General features: G+C 32.6%; 4 protein-coding genes across 4 annotated transcripts; 3 read left to right on the top strand and 1 right to left on the bottom strand.

Annotated features, from left to right (window-relative positions):
* Window positions 1-52: 52 nt before the first annotated feature.
* LOC128390984 (uncharacterized) lies at window positions 53-3604 on the top strand. The gene is made up of 3 exons (XM_053350803.1): window positions 53-223; window positions 2628-2925; window positions 3063-3604. The coding sequence occupies exons 1-3, from the start codon at window positions 161-163 to the stop codon at window positions 3335-3337; spliced, it is 636 nt and encodes a 211-aa protein (XP_053206778.1). The 5' UTR covers window positions 53-160; the 3' UTR covers window positions 3338-3604.
* Window positions 177-2609, top strand: LOC128390979 (uncharacterized). Its single transcript, XM_053350796.1, has 3 exons — window positions 177-316; window positions 395-886; window positions 1705-2609. The coding sequence occupies exons 2-3, from the start codon at window positions 608-610 to the stop codon at window positions 2362-2364; spliced, it is 939 nt and encodes a 312-aa protein (XP_053206771.1). The 5' UTR covers window positions 177-316; window positions 395-607; the 3' UTR covers window positions 2365-2609.
* A 269-nt stretch (window positions 3605-3873) lies between the features above and the next one.
* LOC128390974 (methylcrotonoyl-CoA carboxylase subunit alpha, mitochondrial-like) lies at window positions 3874-7478 on the top strand. The gene is given in 3 exon segments (XM_053350793.1): window positions 3874-4798; window positions 5312-5928; window positions 5931-7478. Coding segments are annotated over 3 exon segments (2127 nt in total). The 5' UTR covers window positions 3874-4754; the 3' UTR covers window positions 7397-7478.
* A 289-nt stretch (window positions 7479-7767) lies between these two features.
* Window positions 7768-13328, bottom strand: LOC128390971 (vacuolar protein sorting-associated protein 8 homolog). Its single transcript, XM_053350789.1, has 12 exons — window positions 13112-13328; window positions 12940-13008; window positions 12537-12828; window positions 12257-12459; window positions 12040-12152; window positions 11794-11959; window positions 11595-11717; window positions 10200-11521; window positions 9975-10131; window positions 9755-9894; window positions 9599-9683; window positions 7768-9519 (listed from the first exon to the last, which is right to left on the bottom strand). Exons 1-12 carry the CDS (start codon window positions 13163-13165, stop codon window positions 8275-8277), a joined length of 3969 nt encoding a protein of 1322 aa, XP_053206764.1. The 5' UTR covers window positions 13166-13328; the 3' UTR covers window positions 7768-8274.
* Between the last annotated feature and the right edge of the window lie 282 nt (window positions 13329-13610).

Here is a 13610-nt window from a genome sequence, read left to right on the forward strand (position 1 = left end):
TCTTTGGCTGTATGTATTTAAGATCATTTGATTTAATTAATTTTAAAATTTTAAAATTTGAATCAATCAACAATCAACACTTTGATTATTCCTCGTGCTCTTTGTGTTTCCGTTTAATCCAATAGACGAGTGTTACCGAGTTTCCATTAAACGTCTTAACATGCAATCTGGTGGAAAGGTTGAAGCTGGTAATTCTTCTGAGACTTCTGATTCTTCAGCAAAGGTTAGTATCGTATTTATTAAAACAAATTTAACAGGTCAAGATGTGTCGGAGGTCACTGGAGAAAAATGACAAAGTCTATTAAAGGAGAACTTGGTAAGTGTTACTTTTTTTTGGTTCTCCTCGATTGTTTAACCTTTAATTATTGCCAATTCTTACCTGTTGATTCTTTAGCTGTGATCTGTTTGTGATAAACGAGGTTTAATTGATTTCGCTCGTCGACTGGCTAATAGCGGATTGAATCTCGTGGCCAGTGGAGGATCAGCCAAGACTCTACGAGAAAATGGCTTGAACCTGAAAGATGTGTCAGAGGTCACTGGAACACCTGAAATGCTCGGTGGTCGAGTGAAGGACCACAATTACGATTGTGTTGTGTTATGTTGATATATGGCCAATGATCTAACACCATTGGCTACCGCTTATTCTCGTGCTCGAGGAGCCGATCGAATGTCCTCTTTTGGTGATTTTGTGGCCCTTTCTGATATCTGTGACGTTCCCAAGATAATCTCACGGGAAGTTTCTGATGGGATAATTGCACCAGGTTATCAAGAAGAGGCTTTGAATATACTTAAGAAAAAGAAAGTTGGTTCTTATTGTATTCTAGAGGTAAATAATCTTACTCTTCATCTAATGAGATCATACCATCGTCACAAAGGTCCAACAAAGGTGAGACTTTAGTACAATCAGTTAATCGTATAAAAATTTTAACAACAATCAGAAGAAAGAAATAGTTACTTGTAATCATCGATAAGCAATTCCAATAATTATCGTGATTAAAAAATTAACTTAAATTTCCTAAGAAAAGATAAAAATTTAGATTAACTTTTTTTCTTAAGAGTTTGAGACAATCAAAATGTAGATTTATGAACAAACCCCGAAGAGTAAAAATCTCAATGAGATTATCTCATCAAGTTATTTTTCATTTCAACGGTTTAATTGTCGAATGATGATTTAATTGTTTCTTTGGTAAGATGAGCGTTAATGGTTGGAGGCGGAGCTTATAGCTATCCAACACACTTATCCCTGTGTTTGTTTAAATAAGGTTAGGTTAGGTCTTCATTCAAAGGGTCAAAATCGACAGAGGAAGGCCCGGAGGGCCTGGGACGGGCGCACAAATCACGAATCAAACGGGCGCACAACTAACCCAAAATTCAGTTTAATTTTTACATTCTAAGCTATGGAAATCAGCGATAAGTGTGTTAAATAACCATTGGCTCCACCTCCAACCATTAACGCTCATCTTACCGTTTCTTTTGTTTAACCTTTTGATTAATTAATGTAAGAATTAACTTCTTAATGAGTTGTTTGTCAATCTAAATGATTATGCAATAGAATTTACCTTTGGATTGAGAATCTATTGGGTAGAATTTTCTTTTTCTCAATTTTGTTCTCTTTTTAGTTTTGTTTTTTTTCTATTTTTTTTATTTTCAAATTAGACTAACCTCTTGTCTGTTTGTTTGTTTATTTCGTTTGCTATATTTTAGATTATGGATCAATCAAAACCTTCACAATCATCACAATCAGCAGGACCATCATCACCTTCACTTTTACATCCGAATCCAAGAGGTTTATTTGTCCGTAATCTTGGTTATAAGAGACGTAAAGAAGTTCTGATCAGATATTATACCAAATTTTTCAATCAATTTGGAGCAGTTGAATTTTTCTATGTTGCCTGGGATCATATACGAAATGCTATCAAAGGTTATGGTTTTGTGACCTTTCAAAATCTTGAAGATGCAGAGAGGGTTCTTGCTCTCACTCCAAAAGAGTTATATGACACTGGAGTCAATAAGACTGTTGTTTATTCAGCAACCCAGAAGACAATGGAATTGATTAAAAATGAATTGAAAGAATTAGCTATAGAAAGAGAGGTGGTTAGACAACAGAAAGATGAGCTACTCTCCAGCCCATTAAAGGAAACATTTGATGAACCAGAAGATGAAGAAGCAAAGAAAGAAGAAGATGAACCAAAAGAACCAATTGAAAATCCAAGTGAATCTCCCGCCAATAATCCAGAAGAGAGATTGAGTAAACTGACAATTATAAACATCCGACCATCTCTCAAATGGTTTTCAAGAAAACAATTAAACGAGCTGAACAATCAAATTATACCGATGTTTATGTTAATCGACAAGTTGGCCTAGAAATGGACGGGAAAAAATGGAAGGAAGCTCTCGAAGTTGCACCTAAACTGTTAACAGAGGATGATGCCAAAAACTAGATTAAGGAGAATTGATTTGTAACCAATCCTAAATAATTGACATAATTATGAGTTGTAATATCTCTAATCGAATCTAATTCTTTTTTATCTTTTTTTCTTTTCTTTTCAGTTCTTCATAACTTTTTTTCTCCTAATTTTTTCTATCTGATTTTTTGAAATTCTAATATCTGTTTTTACTTATTGCAGAAAGAGTTGTCACTGAATCGTGACCAGTATACTTTTCTAGAATTGTTTATCAAAAGGCGAAAAGATACCGATTGTAATATGGACACAGTTATGGATGCGTTGCACACACTTGATGATGACAATCAGGAGTTCAATATTAAGGATGCTGTTTTGGTTTATCAAAAGTTTACAGTTAATATCTGCTTTGCCCCCCAATATGAACATTTCATGGCTCGTGCTATAAGAGATATTGAATCATCCGGTCATTCTGCTCAGTTTCTGCGTGAATATCACAATAAAAATAACGCTCGGAATGCTGGTAATTAGTTTAATGAAATTTTTCAATTAATTTAGTTTAATAAAGAAATTTTTCATTTTACATTAGTATCGATCTCTTTTCTCGCCTCTTTATTTTCGCATCTAATCGGGTTTTTAATTTTTTGTTTTTCTTTCAAGATATAAATCACACTCCATTTATCCATTTGATCACTGGTGTGGATAAGCTACATTTAGGCCTCTCTATTAAACGGGAATCCACTGCTTGCACACTGAATCAAAAACATAAACACTTAATCAATTCAATGCATAGGAGAAAATTAACTTGCATCAATTGGCTGACCTTAACAGAAATGTTTAACCATCTTGAAGATGTCGATGATTGTTTTTGGTATCCTGAAGGCGTTGTCGCTGCATACAATGAACATTGTGCACTTATTGAAAAAGGCGGTTAATGAATGGATAGTAATTAAAGAGTAACATATCTCCTCGTCGTGATAAAATTGTCTCATTGTTATTAAACTATCACCAAGATATTTAAATAATCGTCTTGAATAATCTTACCCCAGGCCCAGGTTTCATTCTGAAGAAAAAATCTTAAATAACTGATCATTGATTAATTGATTTCTAAGTTACTAATCTCACGGTCAACCTTCTTTTCCATATTCTCTTTAAATTCATTTTTAACTAAGTTAAAATTAAAGATTAACTGTCTCTATGAACTTATTGTCTACTATTTTCATTTCAAAGTGATTTTAGTAATTCATGTCAAGTGAATTCACTGAGTGATTATCACAATCAATTTATTAGAAGTGCCTCCATATTGAGCCATAAATAGTAGAGACAAACAAGCCTAATATTTTCATAGACATTTTGTTTCAAACCATTCATTCAATTCAAAGAGTAATAAGTCCATTTTCTCAACGTATTGACCATTCTTACTATTGACTTGTGTCTCCACCTGGTTGATCGGTGTGAACTAACTTTTTCGTATGAAAAATGTAAAAGATTAACTTTTTTCGCTCCTAATAATTTTTAATTTAATTAACTTTACCTGTGAATTTAAAATTAAATTTTGTGTTATTATTGTTCATTTCATCACAAGGATCAAGTTGATATCAAAATTATGATAGTTCAACAGTTACTTTAGTTGTTTTTGTTACTCTTAAAACTGAGCTATTATTGCGTCTTAATAACTTCAACCATTTTGTTTTTCTTGGTAAGTTTTGTTGGTAATTTGATACAACTTTCTTTTCTCTATCTCAGACTTATTCTCTGAAAAGATTGAAACTCTAACTTTATTTTCTCCTTTTTTTCATGAAAACCCTAATGAGTTAAACTATCCTTGGACCTGATTTTCACCCAAAAAAGAAACCAAAAAACACCCAAGGCCTTAGATGTCTTTCAAATTTAAACTTTAATCAAATTTAAACTTATCAAATTTAAACTTTTCAAATTCAAATTTAAACAATCTCACTGTTCAAAAACCAAGCTGATGAATCCAAGACAACAAGACACTTACGACTGGTATTTAATGAATGAAGAAAATATTGTAAACTAAAAATTTTCAATGAAATTGTAAAAATAATAGAAGCAAAAATTGTACAAACTGAGCGTCTAGCTCAGTGCCCACAAGGGCCACCCTCTTGGGTGCTAAATGCCTAATGCATTACCTCCGACCTTAGGAGGACAATAAATCGTAAGAGGTATCAACTGCTCTCTCTTGCTATTACTCTTTGATTCAATTGCTCACTTTGTTTTCGTTTCTCATCATCGTTAATTGTTTACAATTTAAGTTCTCTCCTTCTTTTTCTTTTAATACCAGATTAATATAAATCAGTCAACATTAAGCCTCTTCCAAGTTTCATCATCATGAATGGTTCCAATTTCCTCCGATCTACTAATCGTCTCAACAGGTTTGTTTTCATTTCTAATTTTAATTCTCAACAATTAACCGAAATTTTTAATATAACCATAATGGTTAAACCATTTCCCTATTTCTCATTTATCATGATACAATTAATTTCTCTTCAATTTCCCAAAATCTTTAAACCAACAATCAGCAAATTTCTTTGCATTTCTCTGCAATTAGTTAACTCGCATTAGATGTTATTTTCACTCTTAAGTCAAATTAATTATTCTTTCATTAGATTATCATAGATATAATCAAGGTACTTGTGTTTGATTATTAACTGATTTAAAAGATGTCAGTTGATAACAATTGAATTACTGGGATAATTTTTCTAATAAATCTGATACGATATTGGAATCAAAGTCTCGTTGTATGAGCCTCATAAATTTCTATGTCAAGATTACATTTAATGGACTTTAGTTCAACAATTATCTTTGTTGATAGTTTTGTAATTATTACCTTTCTCTTATTATTATTTGTTTCTCTCTCTCTCTCTCTCTCTCTTTATTATTGACAGTTTTACAAGAAATTATCCAACTAATGTTCAACGAGCAGTTCATCAAGCCGAATTATCAAAAATTCTGATCGCTAATCGAGGTGAAATCAGCTGTAGGATTGCAAGAACTGCTAAACGAATGGGACTATTAACAACTGCAGTTTACTCTAACATGGATAGAGATTCGATGCATGTTTACTTGGCTGATGAAGCAATTAACTTGGGAGATTCACCATCAGCTGATAGTTATCTTAATAAAGTTAAACTAATTGAAGCAGCTAAAAGATGCGGAGCTCAGGCAATTCATCCTGGTTATGGTTTTCTCTCTGAGAATCCTGAATTTGCTGATATGGTTAATTCATCTGGACTTATATTCATTGGTCCACCGGCATCAGCCATACGTGATATGGGAATTAAATCAATTGCCAAACATATTATGTCTCATGCTGGAGTACCGGTAATTCCTGGTTACCATGGGGAAGATCAAAGTGATCAATTATTACTATCAGAGGCTGAGAAAATTGGTTTCCCCATAATGATAAAAGCAATTAAAGGAGGTGGTGGTAAAGGAATGAGAATCTGTTTAGCTAAAGAGGATTTTATAACTCAACTTGAATCAGCGAGACGAGAATCACTTAAATCTTTGGTGATCAATCGGTTCTAATTGAAAAGTATGTTGCTAATCCTCGTCATGTTGAGGTACAGGTATTTGCCGATCAACATGGTGACTGTGTTTACCTGTTTGAGAGAGATTGTTCAGTCCAACGAAGACACCAGAAGATTATTGAAGAGGCACCAGGACCAGGAATCGACGATGAAACTCGAGCAGAATTGGGTAAAGCCGCTGTTCGAGCTGCTCAAGCGGTTAACTATGTTGGCGCAGGAACTGTTGAATTTATTTACGATCCTAAAGATGGTAAATTTTATTTCATGGAAATGAACACTCGAATTCAAGTTGAACATCCGGTTACTGAGATGATAACTCGAGTGGATCTGGTTGAATGGCAAATACGAGTAGCTCGTGGTGAGACTTTACCCAAATATCAAGAAGAGATTAAACTTCATGGACATTCAATGGAGGCCAGAATTTACGCTGAAGATCCTGAGAATAATTTTATGCCTGGAGCAGGTAAACTGGGGCAAATTAAGTTACCTGAACATGAAGAAAATGTAAGAATTGAAATGGGAGTTCGAAGTGGTGATGAAGTTTCCGTTCATTATGATCCAATGATCGCAAAACTTGTTGTTTGGGCTCCAGATCGAAATTCAGCTTTAATGAAACTTCGTTCATCGTTAAGTAAATTCAATTTATCGGGTTTGAAAACAAACATCAATTTCCTTCATCGTTTAGCATCACATCCAGAATTTGCTGCTGGTCGAGTTCACACCGATTTCATCAAAGAACAAGAGTCAACTTTATTTACTAAAACCGAATTACCTTCAAAGTTGATTAACATCACCGCCATCGGTGTATTTGCTTCATCAGCTGCATCATCGTCGATTTCATCTTTACCCACCAATGTGTTCAGTCCACTGGTGACCGATGCCTTCAGGTTACACCAAACGATGACCTCACAAAAAACATTCACTCTCCTTTACAATGATGAAAAATACTCTGCTGTGGTCAAGCAACATGGACCAAATGAATACTCAGTTTCACTTAATGGATCACCTTTTGTTACACTTGAGGCTAATTACGATTCATTGACCAACTCATTAAGGGTCAATGAAGATGGATTAACTCAGAATTACAAATTTCTTAAATCATCTTCAAGTCAGGTTGCCTTGTTCACTTCGGATAAAGGTGGTTACAATTTCGAGCTGGAAACTAAACCTCATTATCGGTCAACCGGATCAACTGAATCTTCCGATGGAGCTGCTGGTGTTGTCGCTCCAATGCCCGGTGTTATCGAGAAAATTTTGGTCTCCGAAGGTGATACAGTCGAAACGGGAACACCGTTGGTCGTTATGATGGCTATGAAAATGGAATATATAATTAAAGCAAAGGTCAAATCGAAAGTGGAAAGGATCATGTTCAAAGCGGGTGAAAATGTTCAAAAAGGTTCACGATTAGTTAAATTGGTGAATCTAGACGATAATCAATGATGAGGTTGATTAATTGTGAAAAACTATTCTACCCAAATGAACTTTTCATTAATTAATTTCTATCAATTTATATTTTTGGTGATTTAAAAACTGGCTAACGGATTAATAGCTTTCTTTTCTTTCAACAATCTGATCATAAATCAGAGCAAAAAGATTTAATCAAATTAGAAAACTATATTGTCATTGGAAAAGCTTTTTCGTTAATTATCAGCTGATTCCAAATTTTTTTTCTCAGGGGAAATCAATGATTATGATTTAACTATGAATCAAAATCACGTAAAAAATATATAAACAAATTGGTAGAAGCAACAATTTTTATAATACTTAGCACAATTAACTTGCTAATTAATTGTTTTTCTTTGTTTACTAAATACAAATTGAAATTAATATTTAATTTAAATATTTTTTCAACAACAAATTCAATTATGATTACCAAATAATCAATTTTGTTATCAAAACAACAATTGAATTAAATCGTTTTTTTGTCAAGACAAACATTGATCTTAATCGTAAAGGTTAAATCAATTGTGTATCATGATCACATTTTCTTGGTTAATTGTGATACAGTTAATTGTATCTCTATTTATAATAATACTGTTTGATTGCACCATTGATAAGTTATGAAAGATAACCTCGAGGAATCAACGTTAGATTGGGCTGATTAAATTGTTTGATTGTCGATTTTAATTGAATCTTGTTTAATTTTCCAAGTGGTCTCGGAATTAGATCATTTCGTAAATGATTAGACAATCTTTCCCATTCTTTAAATTTATCAGGATTATTGTTGAGTGAATTAATATTATCTTCAATTTCCTCGATATCATCAATAACAAACTCATCGTAAATTGTTTTCATTGGTTGATTAGCAGCACTTTTTGTTAATTGTTGTTGTTGTTTTTCATCAATTGGATCCTTGTCGTTGTCAGATTGATCTTTGATCCACTTCCATCATCATCGTTACATTTTAATTTAATCAACGATGAATTTTGATTACATAGAGGACAACCTAGGTTACGATTATCAATCGATAAACAATCAACATGGTAAGAATGACATTGGAAGATAATTAAACTCTCACTGGAGGAATTACAATTCCCGTTACAAAGTCCACATTTACTGTTACTTTTTATGATGAAACCTTTTTTAGAAAGGTAAACATAATTTGACAATGAACGATACAATTCACTTTTAATTGTATCATTATAAGCGGTCAACAAACTGGCCTCGTAATTGTATGCATCCAACATGGCGGTTAACAGGTAACGAATCTTTGAAAATTGTCCAATCGATTCACTATCGGTAATTGATGATTCAAGAATCCATGTTAATAGTGTTAACATTGAAATATAACCCATCATATTGTTGAACATGTTATTGCACAGGTCGATTGAAAATGAACGGGATTCGGGATAAAGTTTGTCCGTTATCTCGTGGAAAGAGGTCACTCTTTGGAGAAGAGGATACCAGAGGAATTCCCGATTCTCTGGATTGTCCAATTTTTCCGAACATCGTTGAGCAAATTGAATTAAATTCTCAAACTGTGAGAATAACTTTTTAAAAAGTTGTTCATCTTTCAATTGATCACTTGTCTCATCATTATTGATTAGGATTAAATCTTTGTCTAATTTATCCAATAGTAAATCCAATGCTTCGGTGAATTTATCTTCTTTCTCATATAAAATGGCTTTAGCTTGTTGATTATCCGATTTGGTACATATTTGAAGAGCCACTTTCGGCCGATAAGTTGAAGTTGATTGCAAGAAACGGGCAGCTTCATCTGGTTCATATTTACAAAGTAATTCAATGTATCTCTCATGGATCCAAGGTTCAAATAGAATTGAACATTTAGATATTAACGGTGAATCTTTGACAGACCAATTAGTTGACTGATCACAATCAATTAAACATTTTAAAACTCTCATTAGATCGAGCGGCTTTGATTCAAGCGAATTAAGAAGATTTTCTAAATCATTTGTTGGAATGAAATAATCTAAAAGTAATTTTGTCGACAAACTTGAATTAATCTCGATCAATTTTCCAATATTATTCCAAATACATTTTAAGAATTGAATCTTTTCCTCGTTTAAACACATAACCCGTTCAATAAGAGTAAACACTTGATTCTAAATGAGAAAAGAAAGAAAAGAAATTAAAAACTATTCAACAATTAAAAGTTAACGAATTGACAATCAAACAATTTACCTTTAAAAATTGATCAGACAAATAGCAAGTTAATAGCTGAGGATATTGTTTACGTTGCCAGTAAATGTATTCACAAACTTGAAAGCTACACAATTAAGATATGTAATAATAATTAGTAAATTTGTCTTCTTCAAATCGATTGAAAATTAAACTAACAATTTAGCCTTTTCAGCGGAAATTAAAATACGATCAATCATAAGAGAATTAACTTTATCCGAAGTAACTAATTGCATTAACGCTTGTTGACGCTCTTCAATATCACTTTGATCCGAAGTCTCTGTTAAAGATTCAACAATCTAATTGGGAGGAAAGAAAATCAATTGATTAAAAGTTTTACACAATTAAAGTTAGCAACAATTTAGAATAACAATTTTACCTGGTTAACTAATTCATCGCTCATTTTAATGTAACTTCTCGGCTTGGCTATCATTCTTGCCAAGAAGATGAACAATGAAGCGATTTGAGTTGAAGTAAATCCACAACTTTCCATCATCACATGAATTAAAACCTCGGTTAAGGTTAATCCTTCAACGCTGTTGCAAGAGAAATTATATAATTGTAAATAATTAACACAATTAGAGAGATAGAAGACAAAATTTACCCATCGAATTCATCTTTGTCCATGGCCAAGGCTAGAACATTGAGAAAATCTTTACCATCGAAAAGGAGTAAAGCTTTGAGATTAGGATAAAATGTACAATCCAAAATTCCGTTATCATGATTATCTGAATCCGGTGGATTTTTAAATCGTATGAGAAGTTTAATTGTTTCCTGTCGAACTTGAGTAGATAAACTTTCAGGAATATCCGAACCACCATGAAACTTTCGTCCAGTTAAACAGCAACTGATATAAAGTAAAATCGTATTACCCAGATCGATATCATCTTTGGTTAAAATTTCATTGTTCAACAATTTAGATGAAATTAGTTTTAACAACAATTCCAATGGTGTAGTATAATCATTGAATGCTTCATTGTAGATGTAAATTAATCCTCGGTGTAGATTATGACTACGGCAAATTGTTGTTACTTGGTGAATATCAAGACAATCAATTTTAAGGCAAATTATTAATGATTCAAGGGAATTGAAACTTTTCCTCTTCTCATATAAGTTGACCAAATCTTTAGCTATCACCGGTGGAATTGAATTCAATGATCCTTTGATTATGTGGCCTTTCAATGAATCAAGATAGATTTGACTAGTTACTGTATTGTGTTTACATCTTTCATAAATTATTTCCCATAAGATATTTGGTCTATCAATTGAAAGAGCTGCTTGAATGGTTGATGAAATGGATGATGATAATGACTTATATCCGATTGGAATGGTATAATTAAAAGGTAATGATGGATTGATTAGATAATTTAAATACTCGTCGATAAGTGAGATGATTTTATCTGCTATGGTTGATTTCCGTTCATTACGAGATCCAATTAAACCGATGATTGATTCAGCTTCACCCTTGTAAATGGATAAAGATAAATTCAAGGCTTGAGAATAATTTTCCTCTGAAATAAACCAATCGATTCTGCTATCCCATGGACGTAATGAGTACATGACCATTAATTCACGACCAAGTAATAACAATTGATTAACTGAGATGTGTGATAATGATGAATTAGATGAGGTGACTATCGTTGAATTGTAACAAGCTTGAGTACCAGCAGCGGCCATGGCCCCACTGACCTGTCCATCGATGTGAAAACCAGTAAAAAATTGAGTAGAAAAGGTTAAATCAACTGGACTTATGTCAATATTACTAATCTCATTTCCCGATTTAATGTCAATCACATGAAGACGAAAATATTTATCCAGAGTTGCAATTATTTTCGATGTAAACCAAAACATGTTGATTAAAGTGTAACTTAAATTAAATCGACGTAAAAAAATGAATGATAATTCGCGTCCATTTTTCACAGAAACCTAAAGAAAAGTTAATTGTGATAATTAGAGCAAAAAAAAGATGATTACAGATGATGGATGAGTAAAAATTAACCTGATAGATGCTGAAAATTTGACCTCTTCCGAAAGCTAGAACGGGATCTAGAACTCGATCATTGGTGTTAGTTTGAATAGAGACAAATTTCCAATTTATTATTGGAGGAGATTTAGGATCAGCCTGATAGAAAATGGGAAATATGAAAAAAAAGAATTAAAATCTAAACTGATAATCAATTAATTGTTTGAGATCAGACCTCAAGAGGATGATAGAAATGCACATTCGGTGAGGGTAAAAGTGAGATGACGATGATTTTGGTGACAGTCGCTAATGAGATGAGACAGAGATTGTTAAGGAAAGAGAATCGATGTTGAAGGCTCGTTGGAATGGTCAGTGTATCGAAATGAAGAACTTCTCCTCGACTGTAGAAACGAAAAAGAAAATTTTCTACATTAGAATAAAAGAGAGATAAACAGAATATATCGAACTGAATCAGTAATACCTTCCAGAGAAAATGCAAATTGGTTCAAGTGATTTGGACCTTTTTCGAACCCATACCTGGAAAACTGAACCTCCAGTATTACTGAAAACCATCAAATCAGGTTCTGAGGTGAACTAAAGGAAGAATCAGAATTGGAATATAAAAATTGAATGAGAAAATAACCGAAAATGAATTGAAGAAAACGACGTATAATTGTTAACTGGAAAGTTATCGGAACCTTAAGAAGTAGCGGTGTCGCATAATTGACATCTTGACCCGAAAATAACGAGATGATTTGACCGTTTTCGAGACTCCAGAGTCCAAGAGATCCTTTTGAATAGCCGGTAACTAATCGGGTTGAATCATAACGAATCGCAATACTGGTGACAGAATCGGTTAGACCTTCTTTACGTAAACACCATCTCATCACTTGTTGTTTATCTGTAGGTTGATAAAGTAAATTGAATAAGATAATTAGTCTTCTTATCAATGATCATTGATTAAATTGTCAATTTTACCGAAACAGAAAACGACACCATGAGCTGTTCCAACGGCAATATAAACTTGACTAACTGTTAAACATGTCGCTACACCAGCATCAGTTTTTTGAACGTAAGCAGCTCTTAATTGTGACGATATTGACCTTAGAGTGGTCACTTTAATGGTGTCATCTTGGTCAAGATTTTCACCTTTCCCTTTATTATTTGAACAATCATCTAGATCCTTGACAGTTTCACTATCCGTGTCTGTATCCTGTCCAGAGTTACCATTTTGAATGTCAATAATATCATCAGGGGGTAGATTACTATCCTAAAAATTAGTTAACAGAAAAAAATAACAATTGAAAAGGACATTACAATGACAATTACAACCATTAACTGTAACAAATTAAGCAACAGAAACAATTGATTTTCAACTTACCTGACTAATGATACTCCGACTTGGAGATTGAGTTACTTGTGAGGTAGAGGAATGGTCAAGATAACCAAGCTGGATAAATGAAACAAACAATGAATAAGAAAACAATAAAAATAAAAATTTAAATAAATCCAAATGTTAATTGTAAACCTAATTGTCTAATTAATTGACTTACGTCATTGTCAAGAGATCCGTCAACAGATGAGTTGATTTGATCAGCAGCAATCATCAGTTTCTTAAGATTAACCACAATTTAGATAATCACAGGATATTGAGAGGTTAAAAAGGACTAGTTAACATAAATTAAAATAGAAAATTTAATTTAATCATAATTAACGAGGAGAAAATTAAGAAAACCCAATCAGTTATCATATGTTTGTTTCCATTTGTTTTGGTTTATCAAAAGTCTGAGAATGAAAAAATTGGAAACGCGCGAAAATCAAAATAATCGAGAAAAAAAAATCTAATCAAGTTTAATTTTTGTTAATCGAATTAAAAAAAAATACTCTAATCAATCACTTGATTAATTCATTTAATTACTTATGGAAATTAGAAAACGAAAATATTTTCATCAACATTCAATTCATTTAATTGATTTTTCTTTTAGATTATAAAGTTTTACATGAATGTTGAGTTTCCAAATGATTGATTAACTGAACAATCAATAATCAATT

Source organism: Panonychus citri, unplaced genomic scaffold (assembly GCF_014898815.1).
Source record: "Panonychus citri isolate SS breed McGregor unplaced genomic scaffold, ASM1489881v1 Contig00133, whole genome shotgun sequence".
In the NCBI taxonomy this organism is placed as follows: domain Eukaryota; kingdom Metazoa; phylum Arthropoda; class Arachnida; order Trombidiformes; family Tetranychidae; genus Panonychus; species Panonychus citri.

Bases quoted from the DNA above. Each gene is read 5' to 3' on its own strand.
- LOC128390984 (XM_053350803.1), top strand. From the start codon at position 161: ATGCAATCTGGTGGAAAGGTTGAAGCTGGTAATTCTTCTGAGACTTCT. The intron at 224-2,627 runs GTTAGTATCGTA...TACTTATTGCAG, and splicing joins CTTCTGATTCTTCAGCAAAG to AAAGAGTTGTCACTGAATCG. The intron at 2,926-3,062 runs GTAATTAGTTTA...TTTTCTTTCAAG, and splicing joins AAATAACGCTCGGAATGCTG to ATATAAATCACACTCCATTT.
- LOC128390979 (XM_053350796.1), top strand. From the start codon at position 608: ATGGCCAATGATCTAACACCATTGGCTACCGCTTATTCTCGTGCTCGA. The intron at 887-1,704 runs GTGAGACTTTAG...GCTATATTTTAG, and splicing joins GTCACAAAGGTCCAACAAAG to ATTATGGATCAATCAAAACC.
- LOC128390971 (XM_053350789.1), bottom strand. From the start codon at position 13,165: ATGATTGCTGCTGATCAAATCAACTCATCTGTTGACGGATCTCTTGAC. The intron at 12,460-12,536 runs GTAAAATTGACA...ATCAACCTACAG, and splicing joins TGGTGTCGTTTTCTGTTTCG to ATAAACAACAAGTGATGAGA. The intron at 11,718-11,793 runs GTCTGATCTCAA...ATTTTCTATCAG, and splicing joins ATTTCTATCATCCTCTTGAG to GCTGATCCTAAATCTCCTCC.